Below are 22,997 nucleotides of genomic sequence, written 5' to 3'. Positions count from 1 at the left end.
AGCTCAGTTGATTGAGAGATTCTCAGGAACAGTCCAACTAAATTCCTCAAGCAACAACTTTCCCACTGTCCACTTGCAAATATTAAGAGTATGTATGTGTTTCAGAAGCTAATGTTGATAACCCTATTAGCTAAAATTCTAATACATGATTATAGCTGCAGCTCTGCTTACCTGTTGACTTTGACATTATAGTTCTTTTCTGTAATGCAGCCAGGTATGAAGGTGGTATTATGTAAACTCATCATTACACTGTTACATCGCAATATGAAATGTGCGTCAGATTTGAGAACATCACATGACAGAGCATCTTATGTTTGACATTTAGAAATGAGCATCTTTATCATTTCATACTGTAGATCCAGGCACAGCTTCAGGGTTTCTCTCCAATACAAAGGCGGGCTGAGAAAATAATATATATTTCAGAATATCACATAAAATGCTGGAGGATCTTAAATGTTATATTTTTGCGTGGGGGCTATAGCGCCAGCCCTGCATCTGATACAAACAACTCCAACCAACTATGCATGACAACATCAAATATTACAGTTTCCTTTTATCATCTTAATCACTTTTTAAATCTAACCCTTGTCCCGAAAAAATCAACTCTACAAGGTCAAAAGTGCCCCCATAATAATGAATTCAACAAATCAATGCAAGAAAGAATGTTGCCACTTGATGCGATTTCAGAACAATCTTGCTGAAACCTGCGCGCAGACCTCAATTCGAACCTCAAAGTAACGTCACGGTTGATGCACACTCCTATATATATAAAAATAAATCGCCTCTGCTTCCCCACTGACGACCACAGAGTTGGACAGAAGCGCGGGGTGAGAGGGGAGGGGGTATAATCGCCCCCTTATAAATATCATTCAAGTGGCCACAGAGGTCCGCTGCCTGGCACGCGTTAGAGACGAGCGTAGATGTGTGTGGAGGACGTGCAACTAGACGCTAAATAGCACAGGAGGAGTTGTTTCTTATTACCACACTGGAAGGTGTAACAGTTTCGTCGTCAACATCGCGCGTGTGGGTGGATTTTATTGAGGACTCACCTTCAACCTGAACTGTGGGACCAGACCTGTGCAAAAAGAACATTTCAACCAAATAAGTTGGGATTCTACATTAGGGAGTGTTTTTTTGTTTTCTTCTTTTTATTTTGGAGCTGGGTGGACGTTGCTGAATTGCGCCTGAAACGGGTTTTGGAAGCTGCGATGAACCGAGCGCTCTGATGCGGTTAAGGTGTGCTTGAGTCCCGCGGGTAAACAGTACAGTCCACCAACTATAACGTGGTTTTCATTTTTGTTTGTAGTTACATACTTTTGACCAGTTTAATGGGGGCAAACACACATCCAGCCAACACTTGGCTGCACTTTTACGCACGCTAGATGTGCCAGCACCGTTAAATGAATGTTGATCATTTCCCACCGAGTAACGGACTTATTACGCCTAAATCATCGAATGAATTCTCAACTAAAGCAAACAACCAGCCGCTTTTTATTCATGAAAAGTATTTAAAATATTTGAGAAGCAGTTGACTTATGCGCGCAAATGCGGTCGGAAGCTTTAGATTTGTGTCCCTAAAATGTGTATTATTGGTGTCTTTTAAGACACCATAGTGAATGCTCCCTTTTATTAGTGCAGTTTCAGCCCTCGAGGAAAAGATGAACCTGTGTTTTGTCAGCCTTCTCCTCACTTTGGATTTGGTCACCGTTGCGCTCAGTTTGTCAACATGCAGCATATTGGACATGGAGCAGTTCAAGAAGAAGCGCATCGAAGCTGTCCGAGGGCAAATCCTCAGCAAACTCAAGCTCGCCAATCCCCCGGAGGACTTCCCCGAGCCCGAGGACGTGTCCAAGGACATCGTGGCCATTTATAACAGTACACGGGACCTATTGCAAGAAAAGGCCAATGAACGGGCTGCAACGTGCGAGCGCCAACGGAGTGAGGAGGAGTATTACGCCAAGGAGGTGCACAAGATTGAAATGCAGCCCATCTATCCATCCGAGAGTAAGTGTCTTTTATATGAACTATAAAGCTGTACAGTTGGAAATGTTCAGGATTGGGTTGCACTTCTAAATTTCCTTGAAATGGGGAAACAATTTTGGGAAGCATAAAGGCGTGGGTAGATGACTGACTGGTGATGAAGAACTTGGCTTGCAAGGATTTTGTGACAGCCCAAACTGAAAGCTTTTGGCTTTCATCCATTGGGTGGTAACAATGTCTTATCTGCATAATGAACACTCACTATGGAGGTAAACCCTCTCTAAATGTGTTACTCACGTTTATTTTTGTGGTTGTTAAAAAAAAAAAAAAATACATCCTCTGGGCCAGCCAGAAATGGGAGTACAAAATGAACAGCAGACTGTATTACTTCACTATGTTGTGCAGTCATCAACAGTGTGGGAATTCTTTAAATGGGTTTTGGAACTGTCCACAGTTACTTCAAGCATTCAATTTCTCCTCTCAACATGCAGCTATGGTAGAATGGCAACATTACAGTCAGGTCTGTGTCTGTAAGTTGTCAGGAGGACTTGGAGAAGAAAAAAACAACACTTGGCTGTGCTTCAATGCAGTGACACCCCCCCCCCCCCCCCCCACACACACACACACACACTTGCACTCTTCAATCTTAAATTGAGAAATTTTATTTGCTGATTACATCATACCTTATTAGTATTCAAAACGATTGGTGTGATATACTGTATCCAAAAAATAGTGTTGAATTTCTGTGGTCAGATTCACATGTACCTTTTGCGTGTGAATTGATACAAGTTAGATGTGTAACCAACGTGAAAACTGGAGAGCTATCTATTGGTAGATAACAAGCAAGATTGAGGCCCAGAAAAAATGGAAGATCACCCTGATCACTAACTAGAGCTAGCACAGTGCATCCCTGCTTACTGCATGGATTTGTTCCAAACCCACCCAAAATACTGAAAACCCCAGATATAGGCCATACACTATAATGTCATTTTTAAAATAGATGCACCCTACACACTTTAATCCCATTTAAATATTAAAGCACATTTTCCTTTCCTTACAATTCCTTAGCAAATGTACATTGTTCGCTTCGCTCTACCGCATGGACTCTATTCAAAGACTGAGTGGCGCCACTGAATTGAATTTGAAAGAGGGGAGTCACTTCCATACGCCGGTAAACAAGCCGGCTGTGTTCAGTCCCACAATGGCAAAATGCTACTTTCTACCTGTGCTGGTCTAGCAAAATGAAAACTCCACTCCACAGTTAGGCTAGGCTTTGCAAGTAGATTTGCGCAGGGCATGAAAATAGGACCCATTGTGTGTACCAGGCCTCAACCCCAATAAGAAAATAAATGTACCAGAATGGCAACAGTTAAAAACCAATGACTCAGATAATGAACAGGTCACGTTTTATTGCAATTTTTTGAAGAAAGTCAAACTCCAAAGAGTTCATATACTTTCTATGAAATGATGTAATGCTTCACTAACTACAGTGGAAATGTAAGCACAAGAACTGAAGCAAAAATCAACTCGCACGACATTCCCAATGCACTTCTGCTTTTAATGTTATCCGTAGCTCTTTCTGCCATGTAAATACCTCAAATATGAGGCAATTGGGCCTGGCTCCAAGTGCAGTCAGAAAAACATTAACAGGTATAAAATAATACCAAAGGGAGGGAAGGAGCCCAAATGGACTGCCATTCACGTAAACTGGTGACAGAGATAGATGCTTACCGAAAAAAGATTGTGGAGCTACTCTTTTCAATTATATTTATTTGGTCTTCTTTATTTGATATACATGTGTCTAGTATTGTGAAAGTGAATATCACATGCTTACAGGGACATCAACCTTATTCGGTTGGGTTCCAGATTGTCTTCAGAGCCCATAATGTTTGGTTCATCAAACTTTTTTGAAGAACTTTCGAAAAAATAGCCTGTGGCAAGTTCTGGTTCTTTCTCTGTGTGCATTCACAAGAGCCCAGTGTCTTCTTGGTAAGTAATATTGCTCAAGGTCTGTGATACTGAAATCACAACCAAAAGGGGAATTCCAACAATTTTACACTCAAATGTTAACTTGTCAGTGGGAATTGTTCCAGTTACACAAGGTCTATGTGGCTCTGCAGCTGCTTTGTGAACCGTGACAAAATAAACAAGGTGATGTCATAGTGATGTCACTGCTTTGTTTTTCGGAAGAAAAATAAATTACAGGAATGTTTGTGGGAGTTGGGGTGGTGCAATCTCTCATTGTCCGTTCAAGTCTCAACAGTTGGCTTCTTTGAAGGAAATGTTGATTCTGTCTTTTTTTTTTTTGCAACATTTAAAATGAAGTAGGAAACCATTAGACCCTTAAGTGAGTCCTCCAACTGAAGAAAAAAAAAACGTTTAATTGCTTTGGCATAAGTGAAGAAACCAACAATTTTTGGCAATGTGCTCTGCCCTCAATCTGTTTGTTTTGAGATTTCATGTTTCCTTACAACAGTGGGCGTTCTCTTTTTTTCTTGCTACTTAATCTCTAAAATTTACTGTTCAGTGTCCTTGAAACGTGTTGGCCTCCTTTTTTGTGTTAGTGTGTCAAAATTGATTTGTGCAAACGCATGTGTGTGGTTAAAATTATCTTCTCCTGGGGGATGGGAGATGTAGTGTGTCATGTTGGGGGGGGAAATAGCAAACTACTTTTTACAAACCTAAACTTAAATGCAATGTCCGCACAGATGTGTCGCATGAATAGGATTTTTTTTTCCGGTGTTAGCAAAGAAGTAAAAAACACATCAAGATTTCTGTGTTCAATTTTCCTGGTATTCGGCCTACCTAATTGGTTGGTGCCCCACGGTTATTCCTATAAAACACTTTACTACTGGTTAATCTTACTGTAATATCGTCGTGCAATAAATACACTCACTGTTGTAACAGTCTGGCTGGTTGACACGATGTCTTGTTTTCTTAAGTGTGAACCTAAGTAGACAGAAAGGCTGTTTGTTAAGGCCTGTGTGTCCCCCTATGTGCCTCAAGTCCCTTGGGTGCTATCTAGTTCCTAACACACTGAAGTCTGTTATAAAACAGTTTTTGTTGGCAGCCCCCAAAAAGACAGCCAGACAGCTGGTAGGCGCAAGCCTTCCGGACCCGACCATTGATACGATCAGGTCCCCGCAATCTTGTTTTGGTGTGCTGTATTTCCTTGAGTTGTCTTCTCACCCAGTTAGCTGTCTCTGGCATGTGAGGAGTTAGGGGCATTGATGTCACTTGAGGATGTTATGAAGTGTGATACTCTAAGGGGGGTCATCAAAAACAAGACCGAAAATGAAGAAAATAGACAGCTACTTCAATAGCATCAAGTATTTCCGAAGAACTTTTTTTTTTTCGTGGTTTATAAAACAAGTCAGAGTGACACGGCATAAGATAAATAACACTAAAGCAGTAAGCAGTGGAATTGAGGAAGTATAGCGATAAAGAGTTGTTCCCCTTTTTACCTTGAAGGTGGAAAGCTTTTACAACTTCTTTGCTTTATGCTTGACTTATGCAAACCGATGAATCACAAGCAACCGGGGCTTTGGTATTTTGCCCCAAAACAGATAGTACTAAAGAGGGAAACTCGGAATCACACCAGAAAGCTTTTTTATTTATTTAGTGTTGGACAGCACTCCAGAAACCAGGAGTATATTTCTGTGGGACACTGTGATAAAACTTGATCGGTCCTTAAAGGCCAACAGACTTCTCCTCGTGGCTGAACTGACTGTCTCTTTTTAAAAATCAAATTTTCCACAGTTAGTAAAGATACCAGTACCAGTGGTCTGATTTATTCTTTTGTGTGCTTTGGAAGTGGCGTGGAAATGCACTTAATAACGCTACACACTTCATCAGTGCTTCAGTCACTGACACAGTTTGCCCACAACTATAAATCCTCTTTCAAACCCCAGACCAAAAAAAAAAAGGGGCCAACATTTCAAACAGTCAAAAGAAACCCTGTTTGTAAGACACTGTGACCGTTGTGAGCCAAAGCCTTATGCTTATTTACAAAGCAAATGTGGACCACATGTTGCTGTCTGCTATTATTTAGTGATCTGGATTCAATAGCACTAATTAGCTCCCCATTAGTGCTTCATTCACATTGGAAACTGTTTCAACTGCTTTAATAAGCATCATTTGTGATGGCTAAATAATTCCTAATCATCATTGTGGTTCTGTCTCCAGCATGAACCATCGCATAAAACTTGACATTGAGTCGCAAACGTGGTGACAAAATACGTCTACTAACCTTTCAAACCCCTGGTAGCTTTTCAAAAATCATTTATCATCATCATTCAGTCGCCATTACAGTGCTTTGGGGCTTATTGTTTTTGCTAAGGTTGCTTTTATTGCTTTTACTGGTTACCTCAGTAAGAGCTATTGGTGAGTAAGCAAATTGACTTGTATTTGATGTGGCAGACTTTCCAAATTCTTCACTTGCACACCTGTAAGTAGAAACAATGGTTGACTATAAATGTGATTTATTAATTCTGAGCACAGTCCCAACTGCAGTTAACAGAGGATGGGTGCACTTGCATAACTACATTGAACCAGCTGTTTATTTTTACTTCCTCTGTATTATGGATGAATAGAAATATTTTTTAAATGAGTTATCCTGGTCTCATTTCATTGAGGAATATTTCTATCCACTTTATGTTACCAGTCAAAAGTTCAGACATTATTGATCATGCTCTTAAAGAAGTGTGTTATACATGTTAAATTAAATGAAGACTCTAAATTTGAAATGTTGATAGCTGTCGAACAATGACATGTATGATCCGTGCAGTTCTGACACAATGACAACATTGAATGGCAAAACTAAAAGAGGTCATGTAAAGGAGGTTGGGCATGTGCATGATGGATTATGTTTGGTTAGTTGGAGTGAAACCTCTGGTTTATCTCTCCTGCATGCTAAATAAACACTGTCGTGTGGCAGCTGTTGGTTTGTAAAGGGAGGCTTGTAAAAACAACTGAACACATGAAGAACACAAACAAAGTTTCGGTACTTACAGGGGTGGCCATTGCTTGATGTGCGTTTTCTTCCATCTTCCTGCAAAATCTGCAGAAACGTTTGATGGATTCTTCCTTGAATCCCATAATTCAAACCTTTGATAGGTTTTGTCAAAATACAGGCAAATACTTACCATCCTCGGTTGATGGAGGTTTTGTGCATCCTTTCTGGGTCTGTATTGTGCAAATGTCGAATTAAGGGACACTTTTATAGCATTTGTTCATGCTAGGTAGTAAATAGTGCCAATTGAGGATTTAATTCTTTCTCTATAGAAAAGGCAACATTTTATAGTTGTTAGCCAACATGCTTGTGGTTTCATTAAACAGATTCCTACAAACATAAATCAGATTGTTTATGTATTTTAACAAGCCACAAATTTGGATTGTGCTTTTGTTATATTGGAAGTGATGGTGATGGATGTTTTAGACAGGAAGTAGTAAAGACATAAGTCATTGTCATAGTGCTTACAAATGGCATGCCACGGTAACTATTTTTGCATTTCTGTATTGGACATCGACTAGCATTCCAGCTGAGAAACCAGCTGCAAGAAGAGTTGAACATTTTTAAGAACTTGCAAAGGTGAGGCACTTTACCAAAGAGTTGTAGTGGAGTGCTTGCTTTGTGTTCCCTTATGCAAGATCTGGACACTGCTGCCATTTAAAGTACTCCACCGCTGTGGCCTAGTATCGTTGCGTAATAAAGTGTTAGAAAGCGAGCAATTGAATGAGTTAAATGAAAAACAAGTTCTTCTTCAGAACTTTATGATTACTAATGTTATATTATTTGCAGCAGTGGCAGAATGTAAGATGATAGTCTTAACCGGAGCGGAGGCGCAAGCAGAGCAGAGTGCATGGTGCACATGCTCAGCTGTGCTGTGGCTCACACGCACGGACAGAAAGTCTTGGGCAGCATTTCTAACCGTGCCAGCACTCCACTCACTTTCGGATTATTATTATTATGCAACAGACTCTTTGAGAGGAGCCGGCTGCTACTGGGATCACAATGGTGTGTGTCACTCACAATTTAATGATTCAACCAAGAGAGAGAGAGTGAGTGAGTGAGTGAGTGAGTGAGTGAGTGAGTGAGTGAGTGAGTGAGTGAGTGAGTGAGTGAGTGAGTGAGTGAGTGAGTGAGTGAGTGAGTGAGTGAGTGAGTGAGTGAGTGAGTGAGTGAGTGAGTGAGTGAGTGAGTGAGTGAGTATCCAGTTTGGAGGAGGCATCAGGACATCGGGAGCTTTACTTAAAGCCTTTAAAGGAGACTGAAGTCGTGAATCAACTTCATATTTCTACTTTAAATTAGAGTTAATAAAAATGCTTGCGTTTCCCAATACTTTTAGTGAGTCAGATGATACGTATAAAGCATCCATCTAATTTTGTGAAAAGGTTTATTTGGAGGAGCAGAGATTCATAGTGTCCATATGTTGGATGTGTTATATGGTTAGGTATGATTCACCTGTATTAATCATATTTTGTGGAGCAGAAAAATATGTTTGGCTTACAATTATTCTTATGCTACGGTTTTAACATTTGACAAATGGCAGGCCTGTATTGGAATTTTATGCTTGCGAGGAAAGGATACCAGGAAAAACCATTGACAGATACTGGAATACACATGCAATCTAATAAAATCCTTAAAAAGAACATACCTTCCCAGTAGTTGGATGTCACCCTGAGAAGAAAGCTAACCTAAATATGATCTAGATATTTTTAAATATTTTAGAACCAACTCTTTGTTTTTCTTGCTCATAGTTCGGCATGCCAGGTGTTCCTCTCATGTGGTGGAGAAGGCCTAATAGGATTCCATGGCTTGCTTCCAGTCACGGAAGCTTTTGTGGTGAAGGCTGACTTGAAATGGCTCCCCTGATCCAAATGAAACATTCAGCTGTTCAACGTGTAGCAAGGATAGTAGGCCGAAAATTAGATTTGCGCATGAAGAAGGTCAGCGCCACTCACTCGCACCAGGCAGAAGAAAAAAATCTTGCACTGCCCAACATTGTAGTTTTGGTGGGAAAACAATGCTGGTGATCGCCCGTGCGATTGAATCATGTGGTGTGGTGTTTTCTCACTTTTAAATCAATACAGCCTCGCTTCATGTGGCCACCCGTAACTTGAATATTGGATGATTTAATGTCAATATGATTTCGGGCTTCATTAGAGATTTGCTCAAGTCCATCTTGTGTCTACATGTTGAGTTTTGCTGAGTGATATTTAACACAATCACAAAGAACCTGGGATTAAGTGTGGAGTTGTTTTCAATTTGTTATTGGCAGGTGAGTGACTGAGTGAAGTTATCTGCAAAACTCCAGCCAAGTGAAAACTACTTCCCATGAACGCTTGTCATCCTTTTCTCAGTCCTTTCTTGTATTTTCCTGTAGTGAGGACCTCAACCCCCACCCTCCCTCTGTCCCCCAACCTCCACTATCCCATCCTCTTCCTTCATTTCCTCTTGGCTTCTCTGTGTTTCAAGCTGTCTGCTCCTGTCATCTCCACTCTCATTCTTTCATTCCTTGCCCTGTTGCTTGTCAGAATCACTTTTATGGTGTCTGCTGAATTCTTTGAGATCTTTGGTGGTTTTAGGGCCTTTTAGTCAGTGAAATGCCAATCAGTTTCTTATCTGATCAGCTTCTGATTCCCCATATTTTTCTTAATATGCTTGTTCTTAGCAGTTTATTTCTTCCCCATTATACCATATTTTATATATTCTAATACATTTTATAAATATCGAGGTTCACTCATTGAAATGACCACACCATGAAGAAGCCTGCCACATTTCAACGACTAAAGTATTTAAAACGAGAATCCAAAATAATATAGAATAGAGCCCTCCTTTCTACTCTTTGTGTGTATTGACGAAATAGTTCCCATATTTAGTTGTTAATCGAGTATTTTCTGGTCGTTATATGACACATTATTGTAACAAAACACACCCATCTTTAATATTTACTGGGTTAAACAAGAAAGCCCATCTTCTCAGTTGTGTATTTGTTCCAGAATTAAATATCTGAAATAAAAATGTTTTCATTAAAAAAAAAAAAATCTCATTAATATTTTGATGTCAAACCCAATTGTTTTCAGTGTTCAGCAAAATAAAGTAATTGGCCTCACTGTTCCAAAACCTTTGGAGGAGACTGCATACATATTTAAATCCAAATAAAGTTCTAACAGTTTGACATTATCGTTCATTCAGACACATCGACATTTAACTCAGACTAAACTTAACATATTTACTCATGCACCATTATACTTCTCACATCTGAGCATGTCTTACTGTGGTGAGAAATATTCAAAAGTAGGTCAAATAGTTTTACCTAAGTCATTCCCAGAACTTGGGTCTTGCAGATAAGTATGCAGTCTGTTTCCATTCTAAAATTCTGAGGTTGTAGACAGTTGCATCCGGTAGTAAATCATTAAATCCATGCACATTGTCCAGCCTAAGGAAAAAACAACAAATCTTCAAATACAAAATATAGTTACATAATGTTACGTGTATTTCAATAGTATACGTCCCAATTCTGGGTCCTTCACACTAAACTACAGCGAGCCAATGATTAGAAAATACACCCAATAAAACTACCATGTGTAAGAAAAGAAAGATGATAACGATCAGGATGTCGAGGCCAGAAGCCACTAACAGCACTGAGGAGTCACAGAGCACATGTGGATTTCTTCAGGCCAATTCCTCAGAAACATCTGCAAAAGCAGTCACAGCTCAATTCCTAACAGCTCGCGATCACAGCGCAATTATTTCACTGCAAATGTTTTCATTTATGTATTCCCACACTTTCAATCTGTTTTTGTTAAGCTCATGGTTTGGGCTGAATCGTAAGGCTGTCACCTGTTCAGGTCATTGAGGGGAGCTGAGGTTTGGAAAATGAAACTGGAAATGGTACAAAAATGTTCCCATGGCCTGGTGTCAGTTAAAAAAACACTCAAGTGGGGGAGCATAGTGGCTGGCTAAATCCTCATATCAAGATTCCAAATGAAACAGCTTTACCGCCAATTGTCCTTCATGTCTTCTAGATCAGATGTTTGCCCACTGCAGGTGTCCTATAGCCAAGGTTAGAATGGCCCTTTCAAACGTCGGGTAAAGTCTGGGCCAACTGATCCACAACAAATATTCGACAAAACCAATGGAAGTGGGAAAAGATCAGAGAGCCACGTGATATTTTGAACATAAGTTCTGATTGACACTGTACTTTAACAATTTGTTATTGCGGCTGTCTTTCGCGGTGTTGTCGAAGAAGACCGCGTTATTCGTACCTTCTCTTGAGTAGAGTAACTAATTGAGGAAACCAAAATACTAGACACAACATTGCATTGGGTGTGTTCGTGCTCGCATGCCTTCATTCAGCGTGAGCTCACTCAAGTCAGGTTTTAATTGAAAACAGATATAGTCAAACAAATATTAAATGTCGAAATTCTTTAGTCTTGATTATACTGTATTTGCTGCTGGTTTCTTGGCCGTGATTTCTACTGTGCTTTATTTGAACTTCTTGGTTAGTAAAGTTTCCCTGGCTCTTGTGAATGCTGTTTCCTTACAAAATCTTTGAAGACGTATTTAAGTGATGTAATCATACCAATCCGTACCAATTTCTGTCTAAAACTAAGAGTGAAATAATATTTGGCTGGTAAATATTATTTTACTTCAAACATATTCTTAATTAGCACAGTTTCCTCCATGTGGGCTCTTCCAAGAAAAATAATATATAATAGAATCTACCAAATCCTTTTTAATCACAGAACTGTATGTTTGTATTGAAGATTGTAAAAGGTGGAGCTGCTGCTAGATATATTTTAAAAAACAAAAAGCCAAACAAAATACTAAATATTGAACAAAGTTCAAAAGGAAGGTTCAAAATAACCAAGGATGCCAAGCACATGGGGCTCTTTAACAACAACTCAGAATTACAAGGGCCATTCATTAACCCAACTGGAGGATGAGTAGGGTGTAGTATTTGATTGACAACTTTCTTTTCAAAGATAATGCTCAATTTTGATAGCCATTGTAAGATTGTTATTAAACAAAACAAACTAAATTAAGCAATCGTCTTTTTTTGCAAACTGCGCATTTGAGTCCTTTTTCACATTCTTGTCATATAAAGTTTGCCTAATGATAGATTAATGCCAAAGTTGCCCAACCAGTTCATTATTTACTTTCTGTGAAGAAACAAATAGCACCTTACCAAGATTTACTTTGTGTATCATTATTTTTCTTTTAAACCTCAATAATGTTTTCACATTATTACCAAAAAAATCCCCGTTTCAATCTGTTGTTAATCTCAAATTAATACAAATAACTGGATTGATTGTGTCACACATAGCACATCTATTTATTGTACGAACAGATGAACGTTCAGTATTCCTTTAACAATTGGCCAAATAACAGATGCTTTAGTATTTTACCATCGGTATATGAGGTAATGGGAGTGATGAGTAATGAAGTGACGGATTACAGGAGTCGGGGGTCCTTCTGTCGGCAGTGTGACAGCGCTTAAGTGACATCAGCCCAAACGGACAAACTCATAGAAGCGTAGCAATTCCAGCTGTCATGTGATGTCACCTGCCTAAATTCTTGCTTAGACCCGTCGCTGCGATGTAGCAATTTACGCATACAGTGAGTTTAAATCTCAACATTTGCTTGGTAAATAGAGAATTCTTCTGTAGCACTGTCCGAAGATGGTGATGAAATGACCTGCATAGTAGAATACACATGGTTGTGTAAAGAAAATAATGTTGCGGTCACTGCAACAGCACAAAGAGTTCAGTATTGAGTTTTTGACACAAAGCAGGATGATGTAATAATCTCGTAAATGCTCGTAGAAAATATGTTGTAATTCTGCTTCTAGCTACTCATACCTAGATTTCCCTCTCATTGCCAATGTCACGGCTCTCCTGTTTTCTGGGTTTGGTCACATGCCGCTTTGCAATGTGAGCCCAAGGACGCTTTCTGGAATTGGGCAGACTCCCCCATAAAATGCAGGTAACCTTGGCAATACTTGGTTGTTGGAATTTGTTCAATGTAGTTTTGAATTACAGTGTGCACTATTTTGTTTGCACGTATATATTGAGGCTTGGTCTGCAGAGCAATTACTGAATTATATGTTATGAGTGAGTTTTTTTGCTGAATGTAAAAATGTGTCTACAAGCACATTGTGGATCAGTGTGGCTGAAACCATCAAGTGAACCTCTGCTCAATGCAGCCAGTGTTGTGTCAAAGCACAGCAAACTCATTCACAAGGGTCTGAAGCGGCTTGTGTAAACGGTTTTCATTCAGGTCCCCTTGGAATTGGAAGTTCAATCTTCTCTGTTGACAGATTGGAAGGAAACGAACAAGAGCATCATTAGTCTTGGCTACTGCTGCACACTCCATAATGGTAAAGGATGTCAAGTAATCAGCACCAGAGGATTAATGACTTTGAGCTTATGAAAAAAAAAACTTTATGGTCACTGAGAACAAGCCGCCGTTTTAAATGATGTTGAAAGATCCATCTTTGGGCGGAGTACACCCTGAACTGGTTGCCAGCCAATCGCAGTACTAACAACTACTCACAATCACACCTCACTCGGCCTACCATGCATGTTTCTGGAATATGAGAGGAAACCTGTAGTGCCCGCGCAGGCACGGGGGGAACATGCAAACTCCACATAGGAAGCCTAGAGCCGGAATCGATCTCTGAACTGTGAGGTGGACGGGCTAACCAGTGCGCCACCGTGTCTCCTGAAATATTGATGGCAAATTTGTGCATTGCTGCAGAAACTGTAAGGACAGAGACATGGACACTCTGGCGGCAGCAGAGATATTTCACAGGTGGCTGTAAAATACGCAAGATTTGGCTGGACAAACACTCCAAAGCTGAATCAGTAAATCTGACACAGTAAATCCTTCTTTTGCTGTATTTCTGCCCTGCAGTCTTCCACATGGAAACTTCAATTCCACTTGAGTAGTAATGATTCTCATTGGATTCTTGGGATCCAAGACAAATGTATGACAAATTAAAATGATTCAATGTTTTATGAGTTTTACAGCAATCCCCAACTATGCAATTTGGCCAATCCGTTTTGTGTATTGTACACAGGAGTTAGGGTTCACTCACTCTGAGCCAGTCCAATTGCACCATGAATCACCTTCCCTGTCCCTCTCACACTGCGCTCATCTGTTCATTTATTATATTATTATATTCACATCATGTGCATGAGAATCCTTCCCTCTCTCTGTCAGCTGGTCCCAGTCAATCTGTCTTTTGCCTGTTACAGAGGTCGTATACTCTCTCCAACACCACATTCCAACCATGCATTCAAGACCTCATCGGTTTCCAATTCACTGTGTTGTGGGCCACTGTCGAGTTCTTCTGCATTTTCTACATGCTTCCCAGAGCTACAGAAATTATTAATGACAAAATGTGTGTTCTGGAGTGTCTGTCAGACATGTTGTGTGGTTGTCAGGGCTACACGTGTCACCCTGCTCATATGGAAACATCTGTCAAACCGTAGCACATGCAAGTAGTCTTTGTGGGGGGGTTTGGAACCGCTACTGTGCATTGCTGCTCTGTCGTTCTATTAAAGGCATTTGCTAACTCTGGCACGTTAAGCAAGACTAATTATTTCGGGAGGGAACTTAAAAGATAACATAAATGTTGTCAAGGTTTAGGCTTGGTTGACACGTGCCAAAAGTTGGTCCGATCCTGCAATAATCAAGCTATTGTCAGAAATGTACAGCATTTGTACCCCAGATGCACGATGTCAGAATAATTATTGTAATTTGCAATTGTAATTTTTATTGTGAGCTATTCATTTTCTTAGTTGTTGATTTTTCAAACAATTGAAAAGATTCAGAATTCTACAACTATTTATAGATTCAAATCATAGAGAAAAAACCCTTGAGTCAACTTAAATTTGGTTATGAACAGGATAAATACAATTTTAAATTCTTCATTCCTTCCAAGATGGTAAAAAAAAAAGTTTTATTATCAATCACCTTCAAATTTTTGTCTGTCAAACACTGATGAATTTGTTTCCTGTGTTGCAGATGTCATTTCCCCCACTCTATTCAACCCTTACTTCAGACGGCTAATGTTTGACGTGTCCCCTATGGAGAAGAATTCGTCCAACCTGGTGAAAGCCGAGCTGAGAATCTTCCGTCTTCAAAATCCTACTGCAAGAGTTTCTGAGCAGCGCATTGAGTTGTACCAGGTAATACCGCACTACTAAATGTGAAGAAGAAAGAAGCAAAAGGTTGAATGCATTTCTGTTCCACAGGTATTGCAACACCTTTGAGTTCCCCACTCAAAACATGCCCGCATAAAAACAGATTAGCTCTGTGCATACAACCCACCTAACATGCAATCTGCATTAAATATTGAATATTTTCGATTTTTGAAAAAGCAGTGCACATAAGAATCAAGAACATCCTTAAACATGGCCCAGCACTTGAATAAAACCGAATATTATATTTACAACATAGAAATTGTTTAAAATTCCATCTTTCTTTAATACAGTGCTTAAGGGTGGGACTACTCCATTAAAAAAAAAAAAAAATGGAGGATTTAGATTCGTGATTTGATTCTGCAGTAACCCAGAGCTGTCGGTCAGTCTGTCTACACCAGCCGGTTTCCATGCTATGTTTACATCCAGACAAGGGGATGACAGCTAGGCTAAACACAGCTCCAAACAGGGAGACTCTCACCAAAACATACCGCCTGTGCGGGAGGAAGGGACAGGCCGGTACAACGAGGTAGACCTGATAACATCCACCTTGCGCACATTTATCATCACACGCACACATGCAAACACACTCGCTCGCTTAGTCATGTCTATGTATACAGAGCAAAACACAACACTTCATCTAGATGTGTTTAAAAATATACGAGCCCCTCAAATGCTTTTGAAGACCTTGCCTCCATGCTAAGGTTATTTTCAAGACAGACAGACAGACACAAGTGGTACTGTGTAGTCCAGTGAACAGCTTCAAAACACGAAACGCTACATTTTACTTTGTTAAATCGCACGAACGGGAACGCGAACGTCAATTATCTCCTTGCCGCCTGCTGTTTTTGTTTCTTTTAACCTCAAATCATAAATGTTCATGAACCACATGGACGCACTAGCCATGGCAAATGTGTTATTTTCCAATCATCCGAATTCCACCATGTAGACGGTGTGCCTCAAATCCAGATACCTCAGTCTTAACCTTTTTTATTTCGTAAAATTGAGTGCATGTGACCTTGAGGTCAACCAAGGACACTGAATGAGTTTTTGGGTCCCGTGTTTATGATACATGACACAAGAAGCCAGAATATTTGATAGAAGTATAATAAGTAATATTATTATGAACGTTCATGATGTTCCGTACGTGGAAAAGAATAAAATAACGACAATTTCCTTTTTGCCGGTGACGTCAACTGTTTTCGTTGCATGAATGGTATTCATTAAGTCTGAATTAAAATAAATGTTAACCATGCAAACCATGAAAAGAAACATTGATTAAAAAAATGCAATAAAAATGTATGACTATTAACCCAGATAAAAAAGAAATATGAATAGAAGCAGCAAGAGTTGTGTTTTACACATTAGTTTAAGATGAGCCAAAACCAACACAGTTCTGAAGGACAGGACCAGCGGAGTAATAATCGTGGCCTGCCTGCCATCTGGCTCCGCTCATGTTCCTGGGCAATCAATCAAAGAGGAGAAAGATGGCGAAAGAGCTCAATTAATGCTTTTGCAATCATGCAATGCAATTTAGTCTCTGTGTGTTCCTATCTTGGGGAATGGGATGCCTACCAATGAGAAATTCTCCTTTCATTTAGTTGTGTATTTATTTGTACATTATAGCACACAAAGAAACAATTCACATTTCTCATTCATCATTATTGCAGCATCACTTCAGTTGCATCTAGTTGCAATTCTCCTCTTTTGGTGAGGGGCTGCAGTGGGATTCAAAGCAACAATCATCTAGCCCCAAAGTGTATACAGATGGAGTTTTTCTTTTCTTTCTTTCTAAAACGTCTTCTCTATTCATGAAAATAAAACCACCTCAGAAACTTGAAGACATTTTTTAAATACATCAAAAATATATTTAGCGACCCATAAAGCCGTCTCTGATAAAATTTTGAACAGTGTCATTTGATTTGTTTGTAACTTGGGTCTCACATTTACACCTCTCTACTGTGCTCAGACTTTAGCACACAAAGATCTGACATCCCCAACTCAACGATACATCGACAGTCGAGTGGTACGAACACAAGCAGAGGGCGAGTGGCTGACGTTTGATGTGACGGATTCAGTGAGTGAATGGATGAACCACAGAGGTGAGCGCAGTCCAACACTCATTCATTCTTGGATGCAGAACATTACAACATGAGCTTGATGTGTGATTCATTCCTCCTCAGATAGAAACAGTGGATTCAAGCTCAGCCTACATTGTCCGTGCTGTACTTTTGTTCCATCAACTAACTACATCATTCCCAACAAGAGTGAGGAGCTGGAGGCACGGTTTGCAGGTTATTTGATCTGAAAGCTTCATAAATATTGTTAGATTAACATATATGGACTATTAAATGAACTGGTAACAAGTTAGACTTTGTTTTGTATTTGTGCTCTAGGTATTGATGACAGCTTCGTCAGCGGTGGTGATCTGAAAGTTTTCAAGAGGTTGCGCCACAATACACGGGCTCCACACCTTCTAATCATGCTGCTGCCGTCATACCGTTTGGAGTCTCCGTTTCACCACAAATCACATCGAGCAAAGAGAGCCCTGGATGCAGCTTACTGCTCCAAGTAAATCATCCTTCACTACCATAACAATTCATTTGCTGTTTGACTCTATGCCTGCTTAGGAAAGGCTTATTGAATTTACCATTTAGGTTTTGTGTTGACCTGATGGAGAGTCTGTTACGATTTTGCATGCACCATTTCTTACTTTTTTACTTTTCAATTGCTCGTATTGTATTGGTGATGGGATGGATATTTGTGTTTTTGCTGCTTCTCCAGGTCCTATACACTTAATTGTACAGATAACTGCTTTGGTAATGAAGTGAAAATAGATTGGATGCTTTTGCTGTCATTAAGAGGGACTCACCGACATCCTTTGGCTCGGGATTCTACAAGTCGCAAGCCTCTTCCACAGCCCCTAGTCATAAATGTGGTTGATGGAAGGAAAAAAAATCACTTCTCATCTTTATGAATTGTAGAAATGTTCAAGACAACTGCTGCTTAAGGACGCTCTTCATCGACTTCAAGAAAGACCTCGGCTGGAGGTGGATTCATGAGCCAAAGGGTTACGAGGCCAACTTTTGTGCTGGAGCTTGTCCATATCTATGGAGTGCTGACACACAGCATGCTAAGGTACTATAAAGTTTACAAAGCGTAGTAGTTTAAACAATATATAAATTGTGAGTGAGGAATGTAAGCAATGAAGTTACATTTAAAACTATACACATGAGCATTTGATTATTATTCTTGTCTTTTCAGGTGTTGGGCCTTTATAACACGATCAATCCTGATGCATCAGCGTCACCCTGCTGTGTCTCCCAGGACCTGGAGCCCCTCACCATCCTCTACTATATCGGCAAGACGCCCAAAATAGAACAGCTCTCCAATATGAAGGTCAAGTCTTGCAAGTGCAGCTAGAAACCAAGCCAGCACGAGCCACACCCGCCTTCCTTCGCACAATAATGCACACACACACACTAATTGCAACCATGCTATCTCTTCTATTTTCACTCAGCACGGTCTAGTGTCATGTGTTCAAGATTAGAGGTACTGAACAAATAAACCTCATTCCAAAATGGCACTGCAATGCTCTTAGAAATACACGACACGGACCATTGATTTCATAAAGACTTTGACACCATGTGCCTCGTATTTGTTTTTTTCCCGTGCTGTTTAACAGACGGCAAAGTTGAAGCGTGCCCACGGTTTGTAGTGCCCTGCTCGGCTTTCCAAGCATCGGCCCCCTGTCGGCTATCAGATGTCAAGATTCAACCTGTCATATCCAATCAAGCAAGGGTAACACTGCAGTTATTTGGGCTGGTGTATTGTTCGCATGCAACTACACTAACTAAACAAAAAAGGCTAGAAGAAGAAGAAATCCTTTGATTTTCTTATCGACATTGACAACCGTAAAATGATAATTATACGAGACAGAGCATTGCAGGTAAATGTTTTGTATGGTATGTTTGCTATACATTACGATGATGGAAACATAGTGGAACTAATGAAGATCCAGTTTTAGTGAGATTGACTAATACTCAGGGCTCTGTTATAGTAGACAGCGTGCCTACGCTCAGATTTAAAAACTGATCTGGCAGTTGCTTATAAAAGCACTTTCCATATGTCCGGATCCTGAATGGACTCCAGCCATGTATATTGTGCGCCTCTCCTGCGCTGATTTAAAGGGAAAAAGAGGCCGGGTCCATTGGCCAGGAAGCAAGTTGTCCACACCCACAACGGCACAAACTGCCCATTTCTAACTGCGTCCCTAAACGAAAATACCGTAAGAAAGAAAACTCCACCTATGTGCAGAGTTAGTTTGCGCATTGTGATGAACCTGTGCTTGGCACAAAAGAAGTTCACTGAGTCTTTTTCTCTCAAACTAAAAAAGTACACATTTTTGGTCTACCCCTTATTTACTCATTTAGTTTTAGAGAATTGTTGTATGTTCAGTAAAGGTCAAATTTGCTTGATTGACAAAACGTGACAGTTACAAATGACAGACTGCTGACTTGTCGCTACATGTGCTATTATTTATCAATAGATGACACCATAGACAGTGTTTCCCAACCTTCAGTGGGCCAAGGCACACATTTCACATGAGAAAAATCTCACCCAAAATTCATCTTGTCTCAATTTATTCATTCAGTGTGAAGTGTGGGTATTGCAAATTGAACACAGAGCTGTTTCATTTGCAGGAATCAATGACATTATGTTGTATTAATATTAACCATAGTACAAATACCGAGAGGTGATTGAATAAACGAATCAGGAAAACCCGGGTAGAAAAAAAATATTGTTAAAATGAAACATGGATTTAATGTGTCTTCATTTTAGTAATGTAAGGACAAAATGTTGATTTCCGTCGTCACAATGTGCAAGTGGAAATACCCTTTTTTTTCATTCGCCTTCTATAGAAGGCCCAGTCAACATGAATCACCTCACACACTTGTCACATGAGACCGATTAAGGCAAACACTGGAAGTTTATGTGATAAGTTTTTATATGTGAAATGATTACACAGATCCACCCTCAATCCCCACCCATCTTTTTGCTCTCTCCCTTATTCAGTCACGTCATATCCTCATTTGTATTTGTCTTTGTTTTGTATCCTTTGTATTTTTAATGTATTCATTGTTTTGCTATTTAAGATGTTTTTGCTTAGGTGCTTAGAATATATTTGACAGTGGACAATTCACTGACCTTGCATTGTGGGTATGCGCCCCCTTCAACCTTTTGTATCTTTCAGGTGCTCTATTAAAGATTATTTTTGTTTTAAAATGTTACTAGTTTTGGAAATAACTGCTGTCAGCTTATACAGGTTGATTTCCAAACCTTTTTTTTTTTCTTTCAAAATAGTTTACTCTATGCATCTGTCATTAAAACATTATTTGGGAGTACAATTCCGTTTGCAAGCGCTGCAATCTGATTCCTGCAGTGGCTATTCTAGCAGCTTCAAGATTGTTGATTTTCTGACAAGCCCAAATGACCTTTGGAGCTCAAGTGCATCGTACTAAAAGGCTAATGACATTGAGTTGCTGTAGCTTCAATCTTTCCGACCACTTACTGTAGTGAGCATGTTGACAACATGGGCATTAAAGCAATTATTACGATGCATCTCGACATTTGACATTGGCCGTGCTGCAGCATTTGTTAAATTGTTAAAAGGTGGAGGAAGCTACTGAAATTCTTCCCAAAATTATAGTTATTTATCTGTCTGCCTAAACAGAAAGAGTCGGACAAACCTGGAAAGACAGCTCAAATATGTATCTAAAAAAAGTGAATTCAGTTCAAAAGTCCTCATTTTTGTTGAAGATGGTAAAGCAATGAAATTGAAAATCTCTGCATTAAAGCACCAAAAAAATAGTTTCATCTTGTTGTCTAATAGATTTGTTAAGCACATCCAACATGAAAAGGTGTGCCACACAACATATTATTTTTCAACCAAGCACTCAAATGGCCAAAAACTGAATCGGGACAACTTTGGTAAGTCTCTCTTTGCCTACCTTCTGGAATAAAGCTCAAGGGTTTCTGGCAGGATCAATTCTAGGGAACTCTGTTGAGGAAGCCAATCTGAAAACATATCTTTCTCCCGTGACAAAAATCTACTATTTATCTTCCACTTATCATACTGCGTTTGACTCAATCACAATTGAACCTGTGATTTGTGGTTAAAATGAAAAAGCTTTCCACGCATGGAGAAACTAAAAAAACATTTTATACATGCGGATGAATACTGGGTGTCATGTCATACACTCATCATGTGTTTAGCCCACAGTGGTTTAGAAAAATCTTTCATCGGAGAAACTGGTTTTATGACGAGGTCTTTGGACAAATGATGACAGTCCAATGTTGCTTACTAGAAGAGGAAGCCTTTGAAATCTTATAAGATCTCAAAAACATTTCAAAATGTTTCGCTCACTCAATGGTGAAATCAAGTATTCCACTTTATTCAAGCTTACAATAATATCATCATGGGCATTTTGTATTTCTGCCACAACATCTGCCTGTCATTAGCTTTTAAAACAAATTGCACTGATGATGTTTTATTTTTAGTACGTTGAAAAACAGTTCTCTTTATATTTTGGTTAGTTAAACACCCTCCTCCGCCTTCATCAAAAAAAGAGTCTGGATTATCAGCCTGGTTGGGCAATGCCAGTAGACAGCCTGACTAGCAGGGGAAAAAAAAGATTTCTTTCTTTGTCATGATGGAGCTGTTGTTGTTTTATTCGTGTTTTTTTTTTAATTTTTTTTTTTGAAATGTGATTACGACCCACTATACTGTACTGTAATGCAGTATACTGTGGTACCCTAGTGGTAAATAAATTATTTATGTTTCAAGGAATTCACTGTTGTGCGATTATTTCCAGTGCATTGTGTATTTGTGAAATGCATCCAGGTTTTTTGACCTGGTACATAAGAAATGCACACAGGACTATTAGCACTGGACCACTGCTATATTTTCCTCTCTACACATTTTGCACACAAATAAGCAGAAAATGTGAAGACACAGTTTGCAGTTCAGTTAAGCCTTTTTATTGGCCTCCATCATTCCAACCTCAATATGAACAGGCATGCATTTTTTCCCCTGCCAATCCTCGATTGAAAATGCAGTTAAGACCAACTTGATGACTCGAGCTCACAAATCAAAACTAGATGCCAATGCTGGAAGTTGTAATCAGTTGCTTAACCATACAAGTATGACGAATATAGTGGCATGGTTTACGGAAGAGTAAATGATCGTACATAAATCTGCAGTTAAGAGTTCATCTTGTATTCATAGTTTCCATGTTTATCTTCGAAAGGGAAGAAATCTTCTGTGCTAACTTTAAATCACCTTTTCTTTCAGGACGTCAGAAATGCGGGACAAAGTGCAATATGGAAAGTTATCTTTGAAACAAGGTGAGGAATTAATCAAGTATGTCTTAGTTGAGTCAACTGACACTAGTCTGAAAGTATTTTAAGACACTCATCATCATGACTTCGGGGATATAAAAGAATATTTTCCATCGGTGGCAAGTCAATAACCATTTCAGTTTATTGTCTTTCGCTTTACCGCCATACCTATAGAGTCAACGTCCTCCATTAGTTCACTATTTTTGTTTTTAATCAGCCCTTGTCTACCGCTCCTATACCCTGCTTTCCTCCAGCCCTTCCGCTCTTTCTTTATCCCGCTTTCACTGATAAACAGGCAAAACAGCGGAATGCTTGCCGGTCAGGAAGCCATTGTGGTACGGTGTGGGGAACATTTCTACTTGAGGCAGGAAACTCATTCGTATGTGTTTTTATGAGCTTTTTCA

General features: G+C 39.5%; 1 protein-coding gene across 1 annotated transcript; it reads left to right on the top strand.

Annotated features, from left to right (window-relative positions):
- Window positions 1-862: 862 nt before the first annotated feature.
- On the top strand, window positions 863-22,042 carry tgfb2 (transforming growth factor, beta 2). Its single transcript, XM_037273924.1, has 8 exons — window positions 863-2,004; window positions 15,017-15,180; window positions 17,162-17,294; window positions 17,376-17,486; window positions 17,589-17,763; window positions 18,177-18,330; window positions 18,457-19,756; window positions 19,802-22,042. Exons 1-7 carry the CDS (start codon window positions 1,617-1,619, stop codon window positions 18,613-18,615), a joined length of 1,284 nt encoding a protein of 427 aa, XP_037129819.1. The 5' UTR covers window positions 863-1,616; the 3' UTR covers window positions 18,616-19,756; window positions 19,802-22,042.
- The last annotated feature ends 955 nt before the right edge of the window (window positions 22,043-22,997 follow it).

The sequence above is a fragment of the Syngnathus acus genome, chromosome 16, assembly GCF_901709675.1.
Source record: "Syngnathus acus chromosome 16, fSynAcu1.2, whole genome shotgun sequence".
NCBI lineage: Eukaryota > Metazoa > Chordata > Actinopteri > Syngnathiformes > Syngnathidae > Syngnathus > Syngnathus acus.
Note: the sequence above shows the minus strand (reverse complement) of the source record. Positions and strands in the feature narration are given on the sequence as shown.